Source organism: Entelurus aequoreus, linkage group LG12 (genome assembly GCF_033978785.1).
Source record: "Entelurus aequoreus isolate RoL-2023_Sb linkage group LG12, RoL_Eaeq_v1.1, whole genome shotgun sequence".
NCBI classification, from domain to species: domain Eukaryota; kingdom Metazoa; phylum Chordata; class Actinopteri; order Syngnathiformes; family Syngnathidae; genus Entelurus; species Entelurus aequoreus.
In genome coordinates, this window is record NC_084742.1 from 18,452,251 (window position 1) to 18,479,787 (window position 27,537).

General features: G+C 38.1%; 1 protein-coding gene and 1 long non-coding RNA gene across 4 annotated transcripts in view; one reads left to right on the plus strand and one right to left on the minus strand.

The window, feature by feature from the left end:
- wnt5b (wingless-type MMTV integration site family, member 5b) overlaps positions 1–22,015 on the plus strand; it is a 112,693-nt gene extending 90,678 nt beyond the window's left edge. For both annotated transcript variants that reach the window (XM_062064977.1, XM_062064978.1), the window contains exons 5-7: positions 6,726–7,018; positions 20,840–20,998; positions 21,076–22,015. In XM_062064977.1, the coding sequence (XP_061920961.1) occupies positions 6,726–7,018; positions 20,840–20,998; positions 21,076–21,375 (752 nt within the window). In that variant the 3' untranslated portion in view covers positions 21,376–22,015. The remainder of the gene's footprint in view (positions 1–6,725; positions 7,019–20,839; positions 20,999–21,075) is intronic.
- LOC133661626 (uncharacterized) lies at positions 20,323–26,077 on the minus strand. 2 transcript variants are annotated; one of them, XR_009827973.1, is made up of 3 exons: positions 25,997–26,077; positions 21,539–21,677; positions 20,323–21,465 (listed from the first exon to the last, which is right to left on the minus strand). It is a non-coding gene; the product is annotated as an uncharacterized LOC133661626 (long non-coding RNA). The 2 variants fall into 2 exon arrangements; XR_009827974.1 differs by lacking the exon at positions 25,997–26,077 and adding an exon at positions 25,358–25,537.
- Positions 26,078–27,537: the final 1,460 nt, after the last annotated feature.

The following is a 27,537-nucleotide window of genomic DNA, read 5'->3' on the forward strand; positions in this document are numbered from 1 at the left end:
TAAAATATTACATTTAAAAGTGATTGAAAAGTAGTGAAAAACGGACAAATAACACGGTGTACAAATATATTCGTAAAAAATACCATGTGGCATTTTGAACTTAAACTGACAAATTCAATTTAAAGTACATTTATAACTGTGACATTTACAAAAATGTTTATGCCAGATTGCACTTATATTGCCTTAAAACTGTTAAAACTACTCCTTTGAAATCAATTTAAAGTGCATCTTGAAACTATTTATCCTGTATCATCTACAACATTTTAGAATATACAATAGGTAATTGTTACAGGTAACACTTGTCTTAATAACTATTAAATCACCCCAGTGAAACAATTTAAAGTATATTTTAAAAACGTTAAATTACGTGACTGAAATAAATTTAAAATATATTTTAAAACTGTTAAATTAGTGAAATTAATTCAAAATATATTTCAAAACATCAGTTTGTATAGTGTGTCATCTGCAACATTTTAGAATAGAATAGGTCATTGTTACAGGTAACAAATGGCTTGAAAATGTAAGTTACTCTAGTTCAATCAATTTAGTCATTACAATTAGTGGAATCAATTTAAAGTACATTTTAAAACATCAGTATAGTGTGTCATTTGCAATATTTTTAACATCACTTTACACTTACAACTGTTAAATTACTCTTGTGAAATCAGTTTGAAAACATTTTTAAACTGTTAAATTACTTCAGTAATTTATTTCACTTAAAATACATTCTAAACTTATAGTAGTAAAATACATTTCAAATACATTTTAAAACTGTTAAATTAGTGAAATTAATTCAAAATATATTTCAAAACATCAGTATATATAGTGTGTCATCTCCAACATATTTAAAATAGAACAGGTAATTGTTACAGGTAACAATTGGCTTAAAAACTTAAGTTACTCTAGTGAAATCACTTTGAAGTACATTTTTAAACTGTTGAATTACTTTAGTGAAATCAATTTAAAATACATTTTAAACTGTTAAATTAGTGGAATCAATTTAAAGTACATTTTAAAACATCAGTATAGTGTGTAATTTTTTTTTTCAATATGTTTAACATCACTTTACACTTATAACTGTTAAATTACTCTTGTTAAATCAATTTATGATATATTTTAAAACGTATAAAGTATGCTAGAGAAATCCAATAAAATACATTTGAAAACGATAAGTGACATTTAAAAAAAAGGGGTAGGTGATTATAAAAAAAAGGGGGGGCTAGGCGATTATAAGTATTTTTACTTATGCTTACTCCTTTTGAGCTCTTTTGAGCAACTGTGTAAACGCAACATTCTTGTTGCTTATGCTGAACGTGAAAATGTATGTATTGCTCTTTTTTAAGCTCAAATAAATACTCTGAACTGATTTACAACAACACTGACATTGTCAAATGACTCTGTCTATAGTAATAAAATCACTTTAAAGTACATTTTAAAAACTATAGTGTGACATTTGGAACACAAGTCTTAAACTTGGTAGGCAACTATTGGCTTTAAAAAATGACAAATATTATTTATAGTGGGGGAAAAAAAGGATATTTATGTATATTTCACAAACTGTAGTGTGACATTTGAAAGAGCATTTACATACGTTTTACAATTGTAGGCATCATTCGGCTTAAAGAAATGACAAATTATTGTTTGCTTTTTTTTTTAAACATTTGCACAGCAGGACATTGCTTTGCTTTAAAACAAAACTAAAATCATTGTTAAATTATCAATTATTATTATTACCTATGATAGATGGATTAATTCATGTGAGACCATCAACAATCAGCCTGGGATCAACAATAAAAGTATTTTTTAAATGCTTAGAAGTAATAATTAATATAAAAATAGCTGTGTAAATTAACATTATTATTGAAAATAGCTGTGGAAACACATATTAATAAATGGCAGTTTAAAATTCCTTATTGGCAGATACATGAGCACAAAGTGACATTTACATTGAACCACAATGTTGTTGTTCTCATGTAAATGTGCAGAGTTTCACAGTACTTAACCTTTGACCTTTCCAGGAGTGACCCTGAGAGAAGCTTTGTGTATTAATTCATGCGTCGAATGACACCTTGTGGATTGCAAAGTGTGCTCTGGGAATCTCAAATAGGATACAAAAGTCACTAACTTCCCTGAAGCTTTGAAACCTTGAATCTTTAAAGCCTTGAATTCTTGGATCCTTGAAACCTTGATGCACGTCCATTACATCCCTGTTGGGTGAGTTTGTTGTGGAAGAACTAGAACAAAGACTGAAAGAAAATACACCCGCTCCAAAATCTTGTCAAAATAACTTCAAAGACTATAACCATTTGCACTTCCTTTATTGTATCTGCAGTATCAAGGGAGTATATGCGTTGTATTTAGGTAGTATGTGTATTCAGGTAGTATATATTCAGAATGTATATAATATCCAGGTAATATATGTCGTATTCAGGTAGCATTTGTAATATTCAGGTAGTATATATTCAGATATTATATGTAGAATCCAGGTAGTGTATGTAGTATCAAGGTAGTATTCAGGTAGAATACATTAAGGTAGTATATGTATTATTTGGCTATGACAGTATTAAGATAGTATATATTAAGGTATTATGTGTAATATTTAGTGGAGGTGTTAAAAAAAAAAATCTATCTTTAGATTAATCGCGGTTCTTATTTGTGACAATTCTTAGTTGATTTAAGAGAAATAAAAACTTGGTTTTCTTTTCCATTCTTTTCTTATTTATTTATTTATTTTTCAAATCTGTCCTGTCCAACCATTAAGGCAAATCACATTGTTGATGTAGATGCCAATTTACTTTTTTACTAAAAGTGTGGGATACTTCTCTTGTTGCCTTATTTTTATTTGACTAAATGTTTAATTAAATGTTTGGTAAACATATAATTAAACAAAAACAATTTATTTTAAGTAATATAGAAATTGATCAGAACTGTTTATCTATTTCATGGAGGAATGTAGTTAATCATAAAACTGGCACCCAATGTTGTTAAAAAAGTATAGATTTTGAATCAAGAATCAATTCTGATTCGAATCGTCAACCCTAGGAATTGAATCAAATCAAATTGTGTGGTACCCAAAGATTCAAAGTCCTAATATTATTTAGCCACGTGTTCAGGTAGTATATAGTCAGGTATTATGTGTAATATTTAGCTATGTGTAGTATTCAGGTAGTATATAGTCACATAATATTCAGGTAATATGTGTATTATTCTGGAAGTATATATTCAGGTAGTATGTGTAGAATTAATCTATGTGTAATATTCCGGTAGTATGTGTAGTATTAAGCTATTTGTAGTATTCAGGTAGTTTTCAGGTAATATGTGCACTATTTAGGTAGTACATGTAATATGTGTAGTATTTAGGTAATATGTGTAGTAATTAGGTAGAATATATGCAGGTGGTATATGTATTCAGGTACTATATATAGTATCAAGGTAGAATGTGTAGTATTCAGGTAGTATGTGCAGTATTCAGGTAGTATATATTCAGGTAGTATACTGTATGTAGTATCCAGGTAGTATGTGTAGTGCTCATATAGTATAAATATTCAAGTATTGTGTGTAATATTTAGCTATGTGCAGTGTTCAGCTATGTAGTACATAGACAGATAATATTCAGGTAGCATGTGTATTATTCAGCTATATGTAGTATTAAGGAAGTATGTGTATTATTCAGGTAGTATACTGTATATTCAGGTAGTATGTGTAGTATTCAACTATGTGTAGTATTCAGGTAGTATATATTCGGGTATTATGTGTAATATTATGCCATGTGAAGTAGTAGTAGTTATTCAGGAAGTATACTGTATATTCAGGTAGTATGTGTAGTATTCAACTATGTGTAGTATTCAGGTAGTATATATTCAGGTATTATGTGTAATATTATGCCATGTGAAGTAGTAGTAGTTATTCAGGAAGTATACTGTATATTCAGGTAGTATGTGTAGTATTCAACTATGTGTAGTATTCAGGTAGTATATATTCAGGTATTATGTGTAATATTATGCCATGTGAAGTAGTAGTAGTTATTCAGGAAGTATACTGTATATTCAGGTAGTATGTGTAGTATTCAACTATGAGTAGTATTCAGGTAGTATATATTCAAGTATTATATGTAATATTTAGCCATGTGTAGTAGTAGTAGTAGTAGTAGTAGAAGTTCAGCTATGTGTAGTTTGCAGGTAGTATGTGTAATAATCAGGAAGTATACATTGAGGGAGTATATATTCAGATATTATGTGTAATATTTAGCTATATGTAGTTTTCAGATAGTACATAGTCAAATAGTATTTAGGTAGTATGTGTTGTATTCGGAAGTATATATTCAGGTGAAGTTGTATATATTCAGGTAGTATGTTTAGTATGAAGCTTAGTGTAGTATTCAGGTAGTATTAAGGTAATATGTGCACAATTTTGATATGCAGTATGTGTAGTAATTAGGTATTATACATTCAGCGGGTATATGTAGTACCTAGTACTACATATAGTGTCAAGATAGTATGTGTAGTATTCAGGTAGTATACATTAGGGCTGTGAATCTTTGGGTGTCCCACGATTCGATTCAATATCGATTCTTGGGGTCACGATACGATTCAAAATCGATTTTTTTTTTCAATTCAACACGATTCTCGATTCAAAAACGTTTTTTTCCCGATTCAAAACGATTCTCTATTCATTCAACACATAGGATTTCAGCAGAATCTACCCCAGTCTGCTGACATGCAAGCAGAGTAGTAGATTTTTGTAAAAAGCTTTTATAATCGTAAAGGACAATGTTTTATCAACTGATTGCAATAATGTACATTTTTAACTATTAAATGAACCAAAAATATGACTTATTTTATTTTTGTGAAAATATTGGACATAGTGTGTTGTCAAGCTTATGAGATGCGATGCAAGTGTAAGCCACTGTGACACTATTGTTCTTTTTTTTTCTTTTTAATAAATGTCTAATGATAATGTCAGTGAGGGATTTTTAATCACTGCTATGTTGAAATTGTAACTAATATTGATACTGTTGCTGATAATATTCATTTTTGTTTCACTACTTTTGGTTTGTTCTGTGTCGTGTTTGTGTCTCCACTCAATTGCTCTGTTTATTGCAGTTCTGAGTGTTGCTGGATCGGGTTTGGTTTTGGAATTGGATTGAATTGTTATGGTATTGCTGTGTATTGTTTTGTTGGATTGATTAATTTTAAAAAAATAATAATAATAATTAAAAAATAAATAAAAAAATTTTTTTTTTAAATCGATTTTTTAAAAATGAGAATCGATTCTGAATCGCACAACGTGAGAATCGCGATTCAAATTCAAATCGATTTTTTCCCACACCCTTAGTATACATTCAGGTGGTATACATACTATCCAGGTAGTAGGATCAAGGTAGAATGTATAGTATACAGGTAGTATATGTAGTATCCATGTAGTATGTGTAGTATTCAGCTATATGTAGTATTCAGGTAGTATATATACTCAAGTATTATGTGTAACCTACTCAGTGGCCTAGTGGTTAGAGTGTCCGCTCTGAGATCGGTAGGTTGTGAGTTCAAACCCCGGCCGAGTCATACCAAAGACTATAAAAATGGGACTCATTACGTCAGCATCAAGGGTTGAAATTGGGGGTTAAATCACCAAAAATGATTCCCGGGCGCGGCCACCGCTGCTGCCCACTGCTCCCCTCACCTCCCAGGGGGTGATCAAGGGTGATGGGTCAAATGCAGAGAATAATTTCGCCACACCTAGTGTGTGTGTGACAATCATTGGTACTTTAACTTTAATATTTAGCTATACGTAGTCTTCAGGTATGTAGTTTATTTATTTTTTAATTATTTTATTATTATTTTATTTATTTATATATATTTATTCATTTTATATATATATTTATATATTATTTATATATATTTATTTATTTATATATGCACCTTATTGCTTTTTTTTATCCTGCACTACCATGAGCTTATGTAACGAAATTTCGTTCTTATCTGTGCTGTAAAGATCAAATTTGAATGACAATAAAAAGGTCTAAGTCTAAGTCTTATAGTCAAGTTGTATTCAGGTACTATGTGTAGTATTCAGCTGTGTGTAATATACAGGTAGTAAGTGTAGTATTTATCTATCTTTATTATTCAGGTAAATGTGCACTATTTAGGTAGTACATGTAAATGGGTTATACTTGTATAGCGCTTTTCTACCTTCAAGGTACTCAAAGCGCTTTGACAGTATTTCCATATTTACCCATTCACACACACATTCACACACACATTCACACACTGATGGCGGGAGCTGCCATGCAAGGCGCTAACCAGCAGCCATCGGAGGCAAAGGGTGAAGTGTCTTGCCCAAGGACACAACGGACGTGACTAGGAAGGTAGAAGGTGGGAATTGAACCCCAGCAACACTCCGATTGCTGGCACAGCCACTCTACCAACTTCGCCACGCCGTCCCTCCTGTAGTATGTGTTATTTTCAGGTAGTATGTGTAATATTCAGGTAGCAATCAGGAACTATGTGATTTGTTCAAGTTCTTTATCAGTTATTTTAAAGTTGCATTAAAGTCAGTAAGTAAATCATTTGCATGTTTTGTTAATTATTGGTTCAAGCCATGTAAGGGAGCAGACATGTTTCCTGTCAACACACACACACACACACATACACACACACACACACACACACACACTAACACACTAACAACCATGTTCTAAGGACCCAATGTAACATCTTCTCCTGCAGGTTCCAGAGAAACCGCCTTCACTTACGCCATCAGTGCCGCTGGTGTGGTGAACGCCATCAGCCGAGCGTGTCGCGAGGGCGAGCTGTCCACGTGTGGCTGCAGCCGGGCAGCGCGACCCCGTGACCTCCCCCGTGATTGGCTGTGGGGCGGCTGCGGCGACAACGTTCACTACGGCTACCGCTTCGCCCGGGAGTTTGTGGACGCCCGCGAGAGGGAGAAGAACTTCCCACGCGTCTCACCTGAGCACTCACGGACGATGATGAACCTGCAGAACAACGAGGCGGGGCGGCAGGTATGACGCACACAACGTGTGGTGCACAACTTCTCACAACACAATCTCTGTTGTGTGGACTTTGTGTTTATGTTTATGTTCAAAATTCTTGTGTTCAGACAAATCTTTTTTTGAGTAAGAAAGAGCTGCTGACGATGGCTGAATGTCAGCCGAAACTGTCAGCAGGTCAGAAATCTTTCTTACTCCAAAAAATAATTTTGAACATAATCATTTGAGAAGACAAGGTGAATGCAATCGATTTACTTTGTGGGCTCTGTGTGTTTTAAATGTGAACTTTGCGTGTTCTAAATGTGGACTGAGTATGTCCTAAAAAAGCAGGGGTGCCCTGGAGATGTCATGAGTTTTGATTGCATTCATTTTTAAAGTCTGACATTTTTCATGATGGTTTTTGTCACCATCTAATGGTCATCATGAGTTCTTTAGATCTATAATCTTTAATTATGCTCGAAGTAGAACCATGCACAGTATTTACTAATACAATCTAATGCAAACAACCTTTCCTAGTCATGATGCAAAAAACAAAACAAAACAAAACCAAATCCAACCAACACAAAATGTCAACACAACGCAACGAGTATACACCAGGCTTTACGCTTCACTAAAGTGTTAGTGTTCTATATGTTTTAATAGCTAAACTTGTATTGTTGTGCTGTAAATATTGGTTTGTACTGTAGTACTTTAAGATTTATTTAAATGAAAAGTGCGTGAAAAATACAATCTATTTAATTATGTATCACCTCTGGCGGCCATTTTGTCTGTCCTGCTCTGTTCAGTGGGACTTGAAGACCATGTCTCTTTTCCTGTGAGGAAAGAGCAATCATTAAAATTTTGTGCTAAAAGAGCACAACATGTAGGTTCAGTGTGCACAATATAATGGCTTAGTTGCTCAGACAGTAATGTGTTTATATAAGTTTAGATTGTGGTATGTTGTTTTTAACAGGGAACAATATATGTTTGTTGTTTTCTTGTAAGCATTTAGCGAGCTGGCACCAGTAAGTCCGGCGGGAGTTTATCAAACAACAGTTATCTATCACGGTGTTTAGATCATTTTTATTTAAAAGGGTAATACTAACCATCGGGAGTTTTGCCGTGGTCATCAGTATTGCGGTTTATCGTTACATCCCTACAATACAGCCTCGCTTCCCAGTGAGAAATCCAAACACGGTCTCATTTTGAGTGGATTCCCGCCTCTCTTTGATTGAATAGATTCCTAACTTGTTCCACCCATCTTAAGACAAAATTTATTATGATTGGATTTCATCTCTGTCAACATTTCCATCTCTTTTTTATTCGTCAACTAATACTATGTCAATTAATTTCTTCATTGTTTTAATTAACATGCATTTGTCGTGATTAGTTATCGCCAGTGATGGGCAAGCTACTTGGAAAATTTAGTAAGCTAAGCTACAAGTTACTCTCGATTAAATGTAGCTAAGCTACAGGGGAAGCTATCCCCGGAGAATTGTAGCTGTCACATGGTGTTGGTGACGAACCCCAAGATGCAAAGAAGGCAGGATTGGTGCAGGAAACAGGATACCAGGAAACAGGAACTAGGAACAAAAAGACAGCACGCTGCAAACAGCTACAGGATACAAGTACAGCTTCAACGACGACAAGTATTAGCGACAATACTCCAGCACAGACTGGCTGGCAAGGCAGGTTTAAATAGCATCTGGCTGATTGACACCAGGTGTGGCCAGGTGCCAATCAGCCGCAGCTGAGGGAACACAGCGCTCAGGGAGACAAGCAGGAAACAACCAAAATAAAAGCGCTGACAGGAGGTCACAGAGGAAAAACTAAAACATAACCAAACTGTCAGAGACAAGCTTGACAGTAGCCCCCCTTCCGATAACGGATACCAGACGTTATCGTTACCCCACCCACCCAAAAAAAAACCAGTCCAATGTCACGGGAGGGTGGAGGGAGGACAAGGCGGTGGGTCGCCAGGCCAAGGGTCCCTGCAACCAGCTGGGAAGAGTCAGGTGGCGACGGCGAGTTGAACGCCGGCGCAATTTGCAAGGCGGTCGCCCATGGAACGACTACATCCGTGGCCGACGAGAGGATGGTGGCGCCCTCTGCTGCTGGCCCACCGGAGAGGATGGTGGCGCCCTCTGCTGCGGGCCCACCGTAGAGGATGGTGGCGCCCTCTGCTGCTTCCCCACCGGAGGGGATGGTGGCGTCTGCTGGCCCACCGGAGATGATGGTGGCGTCTGCTGGCCCACCGGAGATGATGGCGGCGGCTGTTGCAGACCCACTGGAATGGATGGCGCCGTGAAGTGAATTGAAGTGAATTACATTTATATAGCGCTTTTTCTCAAGTGACTCAAAGCGCTTTACAGTGTGAAACCCAATATCTAAGTTACATTTAAACCAGTGTGGGTGGCACTGGGAGCAGGTGGGTAAAGTGTCTTGCCCAAGGACACAACGGCAGTGACTAAGATGGCGGAAGCGGGGATCGAACCTGCAACCCTCAAGTTGCTGGCACGGCCGCTCTACCAACCGAGCTATACCGTCTGTTGCAGACCCACTGAAGTGGATGGCGCCGTCTGTTGCAGACCCACTGGAGTGGATGGCGCCGTCTGTTGCAGACCCAGTGGGGTCTGGAATCTGTCCCCCTCAAGGGACAGATCTCAGACGTCCCCCGAAAAGCCAACACAGGACAGGGATGGGTGGGAGGGATTACAAAAAGAGGCAAAGCATTTCCTCGATTCGGTCATCAATGTTAAAATATTTTTAAGCCTCTCCGCCATAGAAATCTCCGCGGGGTTCGTGTTAGGCTGGAGTATTCTGTCACATGGTGTTGGTGACGAACCCCAAGATGCAGAGAAGACAGAATTGGTGCAGGAAAACATGATTTAATGTCAAAAATAGAAAGGTAAAATACAAACCAGGAACTAGGCGACAGGAAACACTGGTAGTGATGGGCTGATGAGGTGTCATGAAGCGCTTCGACACATTGCAAAACTGTATTGATACTGTGTCACTAAATACTGACATCTGCTGGACATTAAAAATCCCTACAGGCAACCTATGGACCGACTCAACTGACACTGATTTTATGACCTAGTATATACAATAATATAAACCAAGTCATTGTATTTCATTTAGGATTATTTAATATCTTCATTTAAATAAAAATATATTTTTATCTTTTTTAGATACAGTCAATAAATAATGTGAACATGTATCATAACATGGAAATCTAAGAGAACGTGTTGTGAATGAGGATGCTCGTGGACTAGGGAATTTTTTTTATTTTATTTTTTTTTACACATTTTTATTAAAAAAAAACAGTTTTTCCAACGTATTAAGTTTTAGACGATTTCTCTTCTTAGTTATTATGTCTCCGGCTGTAGAAAAGACCCGCTCACAGGGCACAGAGGAGGCGTCAGTTCGACACAGTTCGCGTATCGGCCACGTGACCGAAACAGCTCATGATCGGTCACGTGACTTTCTAAAAGCGGTACGCGTACCGACACAGGGTTTTGCTCTATGAGCTCGACGCATGCGCCGATGCATCTGTGTTACCGGACCCATCACTAGGAAACAGGATACCAGGAAACAGGAACTAGGAACAAAAAGACAGCACGCTGCAAACAGCTACAAGATACAAGTACAGCTTCAACGACGACAAGTATTAGCGAGAATACTCCAGCACAGACTGGCTGGCAAGGCAGGTTTAAATAGCATCTGGCTGATTGACACCAGGTGTGGCCAGGTGCCAATCAGCCGCAGCTGAGGGAACACAGCGCTCAGGGAGACAAGCAGGAAACAACCAAAATAAAAGCGCTGACAGGAAATAAAGACAAACACAGAGGAAAAACTAAAACATAACCAAACTGTCAGGGACAAGCCTGACAGTAGCAAGCTACACTACAAGCTACAAGACAAAAGTAGCTTGCTACATTTAACATCATTTATATCTATGGGCCCACATGTATAATATCAATGTTAATGTAACTGAGAGTGTACAAATGGTTGGGTCCATTATTATTAACTATCTGTCATTTAGCTGGGGACACCCCACAACTACCTCTAGGGGTCCCCGCACCCCATTGTATTTATTTATTTAGTTTGCCTTTTCTTTGGCCCACCCCTACAGTGTTATTCATGTTCTCTACTTACAGTAAAAAACACAGCATCTATCTATGTTTTCACAAAAAAAACAATGACTTGTGTGTTGTTTAGGAACAGTTGGTAATGTTATGTGCAGTAAAACTTCTCATGAACTCAATTCACCTTAATGTGTGTTCCTAAATTTGTGTTCCATGTCTTGTATGAAGAGAGCAGTTATGATTTTGTTTTAAAGAGTAAACAACTAAAAACTAAGGTTTGGGGCATTGTTTTCTCTAAACGCATACATTTCTCTAAATATGGCCAAGGACATGCATTGTTTGGGGTTTCTTGCACGTCATCTTCATCACTAAAGGGAAAACCTAATCTGCGGGAGAAAATTCCTCTGCCATTTTCAACAGTTTTTTTGTGTTTTTTTTTGAGTGGTCAGCTTGAAGCGTCACTCTGTCTCTGACACCCTCGCCGTCATGTGACATGAGTGGGTGAATGCTATAATTTTGCTTCCGAGTTTCAATTACCTGCCTTATCTTGCCTCTGATTGGCCAGTCCATAATGTTTCGCCCTAACCTTAGCTATTTGTGACTCATCATACGAAGACCAACCAATCACCATGGATTTGCTCCATATATATGGATGTTCTCATTCATCCAGGTTGTTGTATTTTCTCCATATTTTTTTTGCCTGGATTCACAGTCAATTTTCTCTCTTTGTAGCTTGTAGCTTTGATGTAAGTTACCTAGCTACATGGGTCTAAAAGTAGCTAAGCTAAAGGAAAAGCTACTCGTTAAAAAAGTAGCTAAGCTACTGGAAAATGTAGTCAATCTACGTAGCTTAGCTACATGTAGCTTGTTACTGCCCATCACTGGTTATCGTCCTGTTTTCGCCAGGGGAAAATAGATCATAGACGGAAAATTTTTGTCAACAAAATGAACAGTGGCCATGAGGCAGTGCACGTTTCCACATCAGCGTCTGTCTTGATACAGCTTATCTTTGCCATGAAAAAGGTTGTACGCCTACGTTTTGTGCGTACGCAAGCTTGTTACATGAGGGCCCTGGTGTGTATAAAGTACACAACTTACAGTACAAACACTTTGCAGGATTCAACAAAAGACAAGACTGGCACATTGAACTTAATGGCAAAGACTGAGAAATAATAATGTACTGTCCTTGAAAATGAGACACACAAGTGTAAGAAAGCAAGACAACAACTGCACAGGACAGCTCAGTGTTTCATGTTGAATATGAAAAATGTAGATGTTTTTTTTTAACAATTGGAATTCATCAAGACACACAAAAATTGATCCCATTGAGTACAGGATTTTGGCACCGTATGAATTTAAATGTGATAGGTACTCGTCACCTAATGATGACAAGCGCAGTATAGAAGTCTTCGAAAATGGACGCTTAGATGGAGCGTCCTCTACTTGGATGATGGAATGTATGTGTGTGTGCGTGCATCTGTGCGTGTGTGTGTGTGTGTGTGTGTGTGTGTGTGTGTGTGTGTGTGTGTGTGTGTGTGTGTGTGTGTGTGTGTGTGTGTGTGTGTGTGTGTGTGTGTGTGTGTGTGTGTGTGTGTGTGTGTGTGTGTGTGTGTGTGTGTGTGTGTGAAGGTTATTTATTAGGAGGGTCCAAATGGTAGAACTGCTAACGCCCTTGGAGTCTGGCTATAGTTCACCCGGTCAATGCACATTCCAGCAGCGTAACACACACACACCTAAGCACATACACACACGCACACGCTCATACAGTGTTAAACATCTCTAGAACAATAGAATATATAGTCTTGCTTTCATCTTGCACCAAATTGTGTTACTGCAACAAAAGTAGCGTAAGTTGTTTAAAGAGAACGCCACTAAAAGAAACATTTCACCTTTGATTGAGCTCTCTCTCTCTCTCCCACTCACTCACTCACTCACTCACTCACACACACACACGCACACGCACACACGCACGCACACACACGCACACACACTCATAAAAGGTCCATTTGCTCTGCCCATGCTGGACAGAACTTGAGGAAAATGAAACTGTTTACAAGACAAGAGGTCTGTTTCATGTGCATCCTGTTTGATTTGTGCGAGAGACAGTGAGCCTGGTTTTCTCTGTGACTGTGAGCGTCTGTGTGTGTGTGTATCCAAGGTCAAAGGTCAGGGCCTGGTGAGCTTGTGTTCCTACCGTGAGGGTCCCGCTGGGGCTGTAAGAGAGTGTGTGAGGCATCTATGGTGTCGACACATTTTCCACTTTCATTGTCTGACGTTCATCCAAACGGAAGAAAGATGAAACACTTTTTTTTTTACCCCAAAACATACGCAGCTTTGTTCAAAGCTAGGATTTGTAGCGCTTGGTTGAGCAAGGCAAACCACCGTGCTTTTGTCGACGTGACAGGGGCGGGCGTGTGTGTGTGAGTGTGAGTGTGTGCGTGTGTTTGTGAGAGAGAGGTAGTGAGAAGCATCAGCAGACAGACGGCGGATGGTGAGCGATGGACCTCCGTCACACTCCCCTGACTCTCAAAGACACACACACACACACACACACATTGGGGCGCTCACTGACACAAATCAAATGAGGCAGTACTTGTTACACACACACACACACACACACACACACACACACACACACACACACACACACACACACACACATACATACACACACATTGGGGGGCTCACTGACACAAATCAAATGAGGCGGTACTGACACGCACACACACAAAAGTAAATGTACATTGTCATTGTACAAACACATTTATCAGTCACCAAGATGATGTTTTTGTACAATAACTTCCGCTAGCTTGTCAAGTAATCACAGCAGGAGAGACAACAGAATTTCAAAAAAATAATTAAATAATGTATTGTCAGCGTTTTTTAGCTTCAAACAAGCTACATTTGGGCTAAACACATGCAGAGAACATTATGGAATAATATATAATAAAGATAAAAACAATGTATTGTATTTTTTTTAAATTCATTTTATTAACAGGATAAAATAAAGACAGGTTTCCTGCCCCTCACGCACCAAACCACCCACCTAGCCACCCCAACCTAAAAACTTCCACACATTCTTACCACATTCATCTACACACTCCAAGTAACGTGACAGGAAAGTGAAGAACAGAATAAAAATATTAAAAAATTAAAATAATAATGCAAAAACAATTATTACTGATACTGTTTTGTATCATTTTGATTTATTTTTTAAAGTCCTAAATCTTGATGATAATCGAAAAATATAATGAATATCAATGGATTAATTTTGCACTTGCACAAGATACACTGACCAATATAAATCCATTAAAGTTGAAAATGTTTTTTATTCTTTAAAGAATATTCATTTTCATAAATAAAAAAAATCTAGTAATATTTACATTTTTGAACCATTGAACATGTATTTTATTTATTTTATTCTATTTGTTTTACACTTAGATGATTACCTATAAATAATACAAATATCATCACAATCCAAAAATGTATCAGTATATGCATTCCACAGTATCTTATTTACTATATTTTTATTCTAAAATAAAAAATAATATATATATTTTAAATTTAAACAAATTAGTGAATACTATAAAAGATAAAACATTTGTTTTTGTTTGAAATCATTACGTTTATGATAAAATGATACATTCTGTGAATATTAGAAATTTTATTTTTTTTATTAAATGTATTTACTTTTTGGGGGTAATACAAATCAAGCAAAGTTAAAAACATGTTTGTTTTTTTAACTGAATGTTACAGTTGTTGTTTCTATTTATTTTCTTGAACCAAAAAACTAACGATATAAACATTTTAATGAGTAACATTTAAAAATACTCTTCCAAACATGAAAATGCAAAAAAAGGTCTGTGGGGGGCATGCACCATTAGAGAGCATAGTATTGACAAAATACAAGCCCAAGAATAACCTCTTAAAGGCCTACTGAAACCCACTACTACCGACCACGCAGTCTGATAGTTTATATATCAATGATGAAATCTTAACATTGAAACACATGCCAATACGGCCAGGTTAACTTCTTAAGTGCAATTTTCAATTTCCCGCGAAACTTCCGGTTGAAAAACTCCTTTGGATATGACTTATGCGCGTGACGTCACAAAATCCACGGAAGTGGTTGGACCCCATCGGACCCGATACAAAAACCTCTTGTTTTCTTCGACAAAATTCCACAGTATTCTGGACATCTGTGTTGGTGAATCTTTTGCAATTTGTTTAATGAACAATGGAGGCTGCAAAGAAGAACGTTGTAGGTGGAATCGATCTGTGTATTAGCGGCTAAGTACAATACTTACAGCAACACAACAAGGACTACTTACTTAGCAGACGCCTAGCCGCCAAACCCACGGATGAAGTCCTTCATTGCGCCGTCGATCGCTGGAACGCAGGTGAGCACGGCTGTTGATGGGAAGATGAGGGCTGGCTGGCGTAGGTGGAGCGCTAATGTTTTTATCATAGTTCTGTGAGGTCCGGTTGCTAAATTGCTAAATTAGCCTTAGCGTCGTTAGCAACAGCATTGTTAAGCCTTACCAGGCTGAGAATTTTTAACCGTGTAGTTACATGTACATGGTTTAATAGTATTGTTGATCTTCTGTCTATCCTTCCAGTCAGGGGTTTATTTCTTTTGTTTCTATCTTCATTTGAGAACGATGCTATCACGTTAGCTCAGTAGCTAAGTGTGTCATCGATGTATTGTCGTGGAGATAAAAGTCACTTTAAATGTCCATTTCGCGTGCTCGACTCTCATTTTCAAGAGGATATAGTATCCGAGGTGGTTTAAAATACAAATCCGTGATCCACAATAGAAAAAGGAGAGTGTGGAATCCAATGAGCCAGCTTGTACCTAAGTTACGGCCATCACTGCCTCTCTAGTCCTTCACTGTAACGTTCCTCATCTACGAATCTTTCATCCTCGCTCAAATTAATGGGGTAATCGTCGCTTTGTCGCTCCGAATCTCTCTCGCTCCATTGTAAACAAAGGAAAATTGTGAGGAATATTACCTCCTGTGACGTCATGCTACTTCCGGTACAGGCAAGGCTTTTTTTATCAGCGAGCAAAAGTTGCGAACTTTATCGTCGATTTTCTCTACTAAATCCTTTCAGCAAAAATATGGCAATATCGCGAAATGATCAAGTATGACACATAGAATGGATCTGCTATTCCCGTTTAAATAAAAAAAATTCATTTCAGTAGGCCTTTAAATAAACAGTTGAAATACTGATGAATATAAATATTCGACATTCTACATAAAAACCTACATTACAGACAATTCATTAAACAATCAATTAACGGTGAGCGTCACAACACATCACTGTGTGTCTGAAGGAGTGGGAGGGTCACTGAGGTTGGATGGCGGAATTGTAGGGTGCCGAGTGCTATGCCTGCTGGGTAGGAAAGGAGAAGGGAGCGAGGGGTCAAAGGTTAACAGAGGTGAAAAGGTAATTGGGCTCAGGCAACATGAGGAGAGGACAGCGAGTGATGATAATGAAGAACACTTTGGATAAGGCTAAATAGCAGGAGCGATGTCTTTGCTTAATGTGTATTATGGGGTGAACAGCGCCCCCTAAAGTCCATTCTAGATGGCGCCATTAATCTTGCTGTGATTCCTCTTCCCTTTTTGTTTTTTTAATTTGCACCTTTAACGCTAACTGCAGTGATGGGCAGTAACAAGCTACATGTAGCTATGCTACGTAGCTTAACTACATTTTCCAGTAGCTCGGCGGTAGCTTAGCTACTTTATTAACAAGTAGCTTTTCCTGTATTTTAGCTACTTTTAGACCCATGTAGCTAGATAACTTACATCAAAGCTACAAGCTACAAAGAGAGAAAATGTACTGCGAATCCAGGCCAAAAAAATATGGACAAAATACAATAACCTGGATGAAAAAGAACATCCATACATACGGAGAAAATCCATGAGTGATTGTTGTTGGTATGATGAGTCACAATTGGCTAAGGTTAGGGCGAAACATTACGGACTGGCCAATCAGAGGCTAGATAAAGCGGGTCATTGAGACTAGTAAGCAAAATCATAACAGACACGCACTCATGTTACATGACGACGATGGAGTCAGAGACAGAGGGACGCTTCAAGCTGACGACTCAAAATTCTCTCTTGCAGATTATATTTTTCATTTAGTGATGAAGGAAACCCACATTAATGCATGTCCTTGGCCATATTTAGACAAATGTATGCGTTTGGAGAAAACAATGCCCCAAACCTTAGTTTTTAGTTGTTTACTATGTACACCAAAATCATAACTGCTCTCTTCATCGAAGACGTGGAACACAAATTTAGTAACACACATTAAGGTGAGTTGAGTTCATGAAAAGTTTTACTGCACATAACATTACCAACTGTTCCCACACGACACACAAGTCATTGTTTTTGTGTCAAGATATAGATCGATGCTGTTTTTTTTTTTTTACTGTAAGTAGAGAACATGAACATTATAGGGGTGGGCCAAAGAAAAGGCAAACTAAATAAATAAATACAATGGGGTGCGGGGACCCCTAGAGGTAGTTGTGGGGTGTCCCCAGCTAAATGACAGATAGTTAATAGTAATGGACCCTTATTGGGTCCATTTGTACACTCAGTTACATTAACATTGATATTATACATGTGGCCCCATAGATATAAATGCCGTTAAATGTAGCTTTTATGTAGCAAGCTACTTTTGCCGTGTATCATGTAGTGTATCCTGCTACAATTCTTCCGGGATAGCTTCCCCTGTAGCATAGCTACATTTAATCAAGAGTAGCTTAGCATACTACGTTTTCCAAGTAGCTTGCCCATCACTGCTAACATTCATGCATGTGTTATGTATGATTCCATTTCAGATATGTGAAGCAAAAGTAGCAACTAGAAATGATGAAAAGGTACATACAATGCAGAAAAAACAAAAATGTTATAGACACGTACGGTTTCCACTGATAAGGTTGCTACTTATGAGTATTAATACACATGCATCTTAATTAGCGCTGTCACATTATTATTTATGAAAAATAGATTAATCACATTTTGGAATCTAAATTAATCATGATTAATTACAGGTGATTGCTCGCTTGCATAATTAAATTTTGATGAAAAAGACTGCAATATTTCACACAAATGCAATTGTATTGTCAGAATGTCATCCAGGAACGTTATTAAAACATTTTTACTTAAATGCATGTAATTTATTTGCACAAAACGAAGAAAAAATTATTTCAAGCTGTGTTTTGGAGTGAAATTTGCCAGCAAGCACACAAGTTATAGTCTCATTTTTGTACTGACGTATGCATTGATCTGATCACTGACTATATAGCGCAGGGGTCCCCAAACTTCAGCCCGCCAGCGTCCAAAATCAGGCCCGCGGGAAGTCCCAAGTATAAAACATGTATATATATATATATATATATATATATATATATATATATATATATATATATATATATATATATATATATATATATATATATATATATATATATATTTTTTTTTTTAAATTTATTATTATTTTTGTTATCTACTTTGTACCGCTTGCTACTCACGTGAATCCCAGCGGCTCAGGCATATCTTATTGTCTAAAAATGCATTTTCTCATCGATAACGTGACATCATTGCGCGTGTGGAAAGTGCGCTTTGTATATCTAATATATATATATATATATATATATATATATATATATATATATATATATATATATATATATATATATATATATATATATATATATATATAATATACTGTATATATATCTAATATATATATATATATATATATATACATATAATATATATATATATATATATATATATACATATAATATATATATAAATATATATCTAATATATATATATATATATATATACATCTAATATATATATATATATATATATATATATATATATATATATATATATATATATATATATTACAGCACAGCTTAAAACTCACCTTTTTACCGCAGATGACTTTTGATTTATGTGTTCATTGTGATTCTTAAATGTTTAGTTCAGATTCCTTTGTGTGTCTCAGTCTCTGTTCTGTTTTTTTTATTTATTTTTTTATTCTCCACTCGGGCTGCGCCCCGGCTGATGTAACAGTTGGTTGGGGGGCGCATAATAAATGAAAATAACATAACCTAACAAAACATATATATTATATACAGCCCGGCCCCGGCCAAATTGTTTTAACCCAATGCGGCCCCCGAGTCAAAAAGTTTGGGGACCCCTGATATAGCGGTTAGGAAAAAAGCTTGTATGGCATACTTGCCAACCCTCCCGGATTTTCCGGGAGACTCCCGGAATTCAGCGCCTCTCCCTAAAACCTCCCGGAAGAAATTTTCTCCCGAAAATCTCCCGGAATTCAGCCGTGCGGACCTGAGTGAGGACAGCCTGTTTTCAGTCCGCTTTCCCACAATATAAACAGCGTGCCTGCCCAATCACGTTATAACTGTAGAATGATCGAGGGCAAGTTCTTGGTTTCTTATGTGGGTTTATTGTTAGGCAGTTTCATTAACGTCCTCCCAGCGCGGTAACAACACACAACAACAGCAGTCACGTTTTCATCTACCGTAAAGCAGTTAGTCTGCCGTTAACAGCAATGTTGTGACACTCCTAAACAGGACAATACTGCCATCTACTGGATAGCCTCCGGAACACTGAAATTCAAGTATTTCTTTTATTTATATGTATAATAAAATAAATATATATATAGCTAGAATTCACTGAAAGTCAAGTATTTCATACATATATATATATATATATGTATATATATATATATATATATATATATATATATATATATATATATATATATATATATATATATATATATATATATATATATATACATATATATATATATATATATATATATACATATATATATATATATATATACATATATATATATATATATATATATATATATATATATATATATATATATATATATATATATATATATATATATTTCATATATATATATATATATATAATACTCGAGTTGGTGAATTCTAGCTGTGAATATACTCCTCCCCTCTTAACCACGCCCCCCGCCTCCAACCACACCCCCACCCTGCCCCCGCCCCACCCCCGACCACGCCCCACCCCACTCCCCACCTCCCGGAATCAGGAGGTCTCAAGGTTGGCAAGTATGTTGTATGGTCAAAAATAAATTGCAATGCAATTGTGTTCAAGATTAATGCGATTATTTTTTCTGAATAATCCTTTATTTTGACAGCCCTAATATAAACACAAATACACACTTCACATGAGTGGAAACCACATTTGTTTACACTATGGGTGCCGCTTGCTGAACAATTGAAGACTTTTTGATATTGCTCTTGTAAAAAAGCAACAAAAAAAAACACATTAAAAAAAATTCTGAAAATTAATGGTTGAATAATTACACATTTTTACTTTCTTCCCCCTCCATATCTGCTGCTGTTAATCTCGCTCAAAAAATCTGTAAGAGCGGCAGAGAAATAATTGTAGTTGCACACAAACGCCGCCAGAGGGCAGCATTTCAAAAGCCAACGAAGCTTTGAGACACACTTGAAACTAAAACTTCTAAGATTTGGACATCCATCCATCCATCCATCCATTTGCTACCGCTTATCCCTTTCGAGGTCGCGGGAGAGGTTGGGAGCCTATTTCAGCTGCATTCGGGCGGTAGGCGAGGTACACCCTGGACATTTCTTCTAAAAATGTGACTAACTTATGTGCCAGTGAATCAAAATATTGTTGTTTTTTTCATGTTCTAGGCAGTGTACAACCTCGCCAACGTGGCCTGCAAGTGTCACGGCGTCTCCGGTTCCTGCAGCCTGAAGACCTGTTGGCTCCAACTGGCCGACTTCAGGCGCGTTGGCGAATTCCTTAAGGAAAAATACGACAGCGCCGCCGCCATGCGCATCGGACGCAAGGTAACGAGCCTGGGAGTGCAACTTTGTAAAGGTTTGTACGAAGGCGTCACAAAGAATCTGTCCTTTATCTGATTCAGGGCAAACTGGAGCAGGTGGACAAGCGTTTCAACCCCCCAACCCCGGAGGACCTGGTCTACATTGACCCCAGCCCGGACTACTGCCTCCACAACGAGACGACAGGCTCGCTGGGCACTCGGGGCCGCCTGTGCAACAAGACGTCAGAGGGCATGGACGGCTGCGAGCTGATGTGCTGCGGCCGCGGCTACGACCAGTTCAAGACGTACAAACACGAGCGCTGCCACTGCAAGTTCCACTGGTGCTGCTACGTCAAATGCAAGCGCTGCACTTCACTGGTCGACCAGTTCGTCTGCAAATAACCGCCAATATTCATCCATCCTTTCCTGCCTGTAAGCACCATCCCTTCCTGCTTTCCTCATCCAAACCCACGTTGGCTTAGCAGGTGGACCCTACAAGGACACGTGTGAAATATACAAGTCAACGACACAGTGATTATTATTTAAAAGAGACTCACACACACACCGTCGTTATCTCCTTCCACGAGGCTGCTCGAGTCCCCAAAGACATATGATCTTTCACCCCGAAAGGTTCTGGCCTGCGGACGTGCTGATGATGCACAATCGCGGCACATCAGCAGATGGGGGAGTCAACACCTGGAAGACTAAGAAATACTATGAAAATACTACTACAAGAAAAATACTACTACAATGAAAGTACTAGCACAGTTAGCATAATGCTCTCAGCTCCATTATTGTCCAATAGCGAGAGTAATGAAGCGAAGAGACAAGTCCAGCGACTGTGATTGGAAATGAGTTAGTTAAGCTCCCTGATGAAATTAATATCCAAATGATGAAACTGACTATGTTAAAAAAAAAGAATGTGTGTAAGCTGGACTGCAATTTATTACGAGCTACTTTAAAGAGAAAGTATATATTTTATTACTGTTCATTTTCTGTTTTATATGTTTTACATATTCTCTTGATAAACCAGTCTTTTGGATTTATTTTGTTTTGTCATTTTTTGGGTTTTCTTCTTGCCCTTTTTTGGTAATACAAGCTCTGCACTGTCATGGTTGTACAGTAACCTCACTAATAATCTCATTACTTTTAGCTGTGCACTGCTAACTGGATTAAATGTTAAATCACAAAAACATGGCGGCCCTCACAGTGCTCGCCTGATACTTGCTACTTTGTTTTTTCTTTGAGGCCTGCACCTTCTGATGGGTCCATCCTGCACACAACATTATGCTATGCTGATGTGTGTGGGTGTGTGTGTAGACAGTTGCTAATTCAGGTGATGGTGTCCCCCCTGTCAAAGATTGGACTAGTGAAAGTGTCACTGAGCAGCTTGCCTTCTTCTTGCAAATACTACTTGCAAATACTCCCTGGCAATGAGTGCTTTTTCAGCACAAACGCCCCAACTTTAAATCGAAAGATTAAATCCCATGTGGAAGCTACTTTTTTATCCTGATCGGCGCCCATAATGCTGTCAAGTTAATTGTTCTGCTTTTGGATGGTACTCACTGATTGATCCAACAGAGCTGTGTTAAATGTGTGCTTTCTGCAGGAAAAATCACAATGCTTTGTTTATTCATACTACAGTTGAGCAGATTAGCTAACCAGCTATATTTCCAAAAAGCAACAAAAAAACTTTCAGAATGGGATTAGTTATGACAGTTTTGGTGCAGACTTGTTACGACATGTCCATTCATCCATGCATTTTCCTCCACTTCTCAGAGGTTGGGTCACGGGGGCAGCAGCCCAAGCATGGAAGCCCAGACTTCCCTCTCCCCAGCCACTTTGTCCAGCTCCTCCCGGGGGATCCCGAGGTGTTCCCAGGCCAGCCGGGAGACATAGTCTTCCCAACGTGTCCTGGGTCTTCTCCGTGGCCTCCTACCGGTTGGACGTGCCCCTAAACACCTCCCTAGGGAGGCGTTCGGTTGGCATCCTAACCAGATGCCCGAACCACCTCATCTGGCTCCTCTCAATGTGGAGGAGCAGCGGCTTTACTTTGAGCTCCTCCCAGATTACAGAACTTCTCACCCTATCTCTAAGGGAGAGCCCCGGCACCTGGTGGAGGGAAACTAATTTCTGCCGCTTGTACCCGTGATCTTGTCCTTTCGGTCATAACCCAAAGCTCATGACCATAGGTGAGGATGGAACGTAGATCGACCAGTAAATTGAAAGCTTTGCCTTCCGGCTCTGCTCCTTCTTCACCACAACGGAACGATACAGCGTCCGCATTACTGAAGACGCCGCACCGATCCGCCTGTCGATCTCACGGTCCGCTCTTCCCCCACTAGTGAACAAGACTCCAAGGTACTTGAACTTTTCCACATGGGGCAAGATCTCTTCCCCAACCCGGAGATGGCACTCCACCCTTTTCCGGGCGAGCCGAGAAGAAATTAAACATTGAAAGATTAAAGGTGATACATGAACTGATGATCTATTTGGAGTACAAACTCTGCTGGATATGCCAGTATTTTGCACCACAAATGATCAAGATCACAAGGCAATCAAGACAGCCACTCCCTGAAAAAACATGTTGAACTTGTTTGCTGGCATTAGTGCACTCTGATCAACCAAATAAAAAAAAATCAGTAATGCCAGACTGATGAATCACAATACATCCACTTCCACAACTAATATAATGCATGTGTTTTAGAACTTCTTGTCATAGCAAGGATACACAAAATGGCTCTTTACACACAACAAACAGCACCCAGTTATGGACTATTGATTGATTGATTTAAACTTTTATTAGTAGGTTGCACAGTACAGTCAGATTCCGTACAATTGACCGCTAAATGGTGACACCCGAATACGTTTTTCAACTTAAGTCGGGGTCCATGTTAATCAATTCATGGTACAAATATATACTATCTGTTATGCCCATTTGATTGTAGACTCTTACTGACACCTTGTGGTGATAGGAAAATACTACGCTTCATTTGTTTGGGCACTTCCGGGTTGACGATGTCAGTTCAGTTCATAAGACAATTGAGAAGTAGACAAGTTGTGTTAGCTCTTACAAGCCTTGGAAAAGATAAGTCTGTAAGTAAACTGTTTAACTTGTTTATGTAACTCAATATTAAGGTGGAAAGTGGTTAAATTTGATACTAAGATGTTTATTGAAAAACGATTTTTGGTTGTTTTGAGGACTTAAAATGGCTGCCAGTCATGTATTTCCACCATCGAAATAGTTTCAACACTCAGTATTTGTTTGATGATAGTACTGTATATTTGTGTAAAGCTAACACTTACATATTGTGTATTACATTTCAGTATGTTATTTGAATCACATAGCTTATACATTTGTCATTGTGTGTATTTCAGTTTTACAAAATAAAAGTCCAGTGCAAGACAAAAGTAAAGATAGGAAAAGACAAAGCAAGAACAACAACAATAAAGAGCCTAAATGGATTCATCTGCTTTGGAACTTTGTTAGACGTCTTGGATTGTTTGTTAGCTGTCTGCCTAGCTGTTTAACCTCAGCAGATTTGGAAGACAGAGTAAAACAACTTGCACTTACCCTAGTCTATAAAATATGCTACACCTCCCTGATACCAAAGTACATGTCAAACTACTTCCTTAACCGCCATAACCACAACATCAGGGGGAGCTCCACTAACCACGTTAAACCCTGATTAACTCATTCTCCTTCCATGCTACATCAATATGGAATGCACTCCCAACAGGTGTAAAAGAAAGTGCATTTCTATCCTCCTTCAAAACCGCACTAAAAGAACACCTCGAGGCAACTTCAACCCTAGACTAACACCCTCCCCCCTCCACATCCCACCTCAACCCTAGACTAACACCCTGTCCCCTCCACATCCCACCTCCCCGGATTGTAAATAATCAAATGTATATACTTTTTCTTATGCTTTCTGAACTCACTATGTTCACCGCTCGCTGTACATATCCTACGAAGTCAGACCTACACTGTTTCAAAGTCCATTTCTCTGATGATGCAATTGTTGATGACTGAACTGCTGATATCAACCAAACCTACCCCCGCCCCCCATCCACATCCCACCCCTCGGATTGTAAATAATGTAAATAATTTAATGTATATACTCTGATGATTAACTTGTGTGATGACTGTATTACGCTGATAGTTGTACCATGAATTGATTTACGTGGACCCCGACTTAAACAAGTTCAAACTTATTCGGGTATTACCATTTAGTGGTCAATTGTATGGAATATGTACTGCACTGTGCAATCTACTAATAAAAGTTTCAATCAATCAAACACATATAGTGAGGGCAGAACACTATCAGCATAATACAGTCATCATACAAGTTAATCATCAGAGTATATACATTGAATTATTTACCTCCCGGGTTGTGGGTATAAAAGTTGTTTGTCAAAAAGTCAATAAAATAAAGGCTTTCAATATGAAATGTTATCTTCTTGAGAGTGTGGAAGTATCCTGACTCTGAGTGGGTAAAAACTACAAAAGTGTTCCTGAATCTTGCTTAAATGATCTTCCTGTTCCGGGTGTGCGACAATTGGTCCTGGCTTCCTCAAACGCCACATGCAATTGGCTGGCTGGCCCTCATGCGAGGTACGTCACGTGGTGACGTCACGTGGAGCAAGATGAGCGTTGTGTGCTCAGCGAACAACAGTACAGACAGAGTACCGCGGAGCAGACGAGCGACGGCTGGCAACTCTCACTAACTGTGCCAGCTCACACACAACACTCTGCCGTCCGCGACTAGAACAGGTACATTATTCAGCTTTTTTCGCTTTTTGTGGGTTTGCATGTGTCGTGTGGTCTGTTTTTTTCCGGACTTGACGTAATTTGTCACTTTACTGGTGCTGCCGTGTGACGAAGCTAGCAGCGTAGCGACACGGCTCATTCGTGACTGTCAAAACAAAACAAGCAGAGCCACAAAGAAGAAAACGCACGCGTATTTGTTTGTCATTTAAGTGGTTTTGGTCATTTAAAAGGAGCTGTTTGTGAGAGGTTTACCTCGGGAAAGCTGTCAGGAAAGATACGCTTTGAGTTGGAGAGTTATCTTGTGGTTTCTGATGTTGGGAAGCTAGCTAAGCTGGCTGGCTCGGTGTAAACAAACCTAGATGGCGGGGCTGCCCGATGACATGCCTGTCTGTAATGTTTGTTGTAATGATCGTACTCAACATGACGTTGTCATCAAGGCCTGTTCTGCTTTGGGTATGTACTCCAAAGTGTCTGTTAACTAAAGAGAGTATTCTTGGAGTTTGGGTTTCTAATTCGTTTTTCTAGTACACAGTAAAACTCAATTTCCAGAACATTTGTGGCTGTCTCTGAAAGTATCTGCTAAAGCATTGCATTTGGACAATTTCCTTCAATATTGGAGATGTTTTGTTTGTTAAATTACGGTAAGAGACATTTAGTACGTACTGTACAGTATTATTATTGTTTGGTTTTTTTTTAAATATAATAATACGGTAATTTTAAATGTTACACAATTCCACGTGTCAGAAAAGGCGCAAGAAGAGGCAGATCTTATTTACCGTATTTTTCGGACTATAAGTCGCAGTTGTTTTCATAGGCGGGGGTGCGACTTATACTCAGGAGCGACTTATGTGTGAAATTATTAACACATTACCGTAAAATATCAAATAATATTATTTAGCTCATTCACGTAAGAGACTAGACGTATAAGATTTCATCAGATTTAGCGATTAGGAGTGACAGATTGTTTGGTAAACGTATAGCATGTTCTATTTGTTATAGTTATTTGAATGACTCTTACCATATGTTACGTTAACATACCAGGCACGTTCTCAGTTGGTTATTTATGCGTCATAACGTACACTTATTCAGCCTGTTGTTCACTATTCTTTATTTATTTTAAATTGCCTTTCAAATGTATATTCTTGGTGTTGGGTTTTATCAAAGAAATGTCCCCAAAAAATGTGAGTTATACTCCAGTGCGACTTGTATATGTTTTTTTCCTTCTTTATCGTGCATTTTCGGCCGGTGCGACTTATACTCCGAAAAATACGGTATTCCTATTGTTTCTTCACTCCCCGTGTTCATAATGTACCAAATGTACCTATTTTTGGTAAAATAAGTATCATAATAATATGTTTTAAACCTGTAATAATATAGTTAGTATTATTAATAAAATAGCTGACAAAAAAATTATTAAAACTGTTCAGAATAATGATGGCAGACACTGTGGCTCAGCATTGTTCTTTCAGACACTTTATAAACACAGAATATTTGTACTGTTTCTTCAACTGGCTCTTATTAGTACAGTGAGTCATTTACTTCATCTTAAATCCACATACAGAGTTGCTATTGCAGTGTTTCTTAACCATAGGGCCAGGGCCCTTTGTTGGGCTGGCAAAAAATATGTTTCTCAGCTGTGGTTCATTCTGTAAGTTTTATTTCACTTTTCCACCACTTGTGGCAGTAACGATAGTCTCAAACCAGAGTCGTGTATACAGAGCGTATGGCCAACAAAACTAAAGGCGCCATGACTGCTACCAAGGGTGTGAGCGGCTGTGCCCAGATGCATGCAA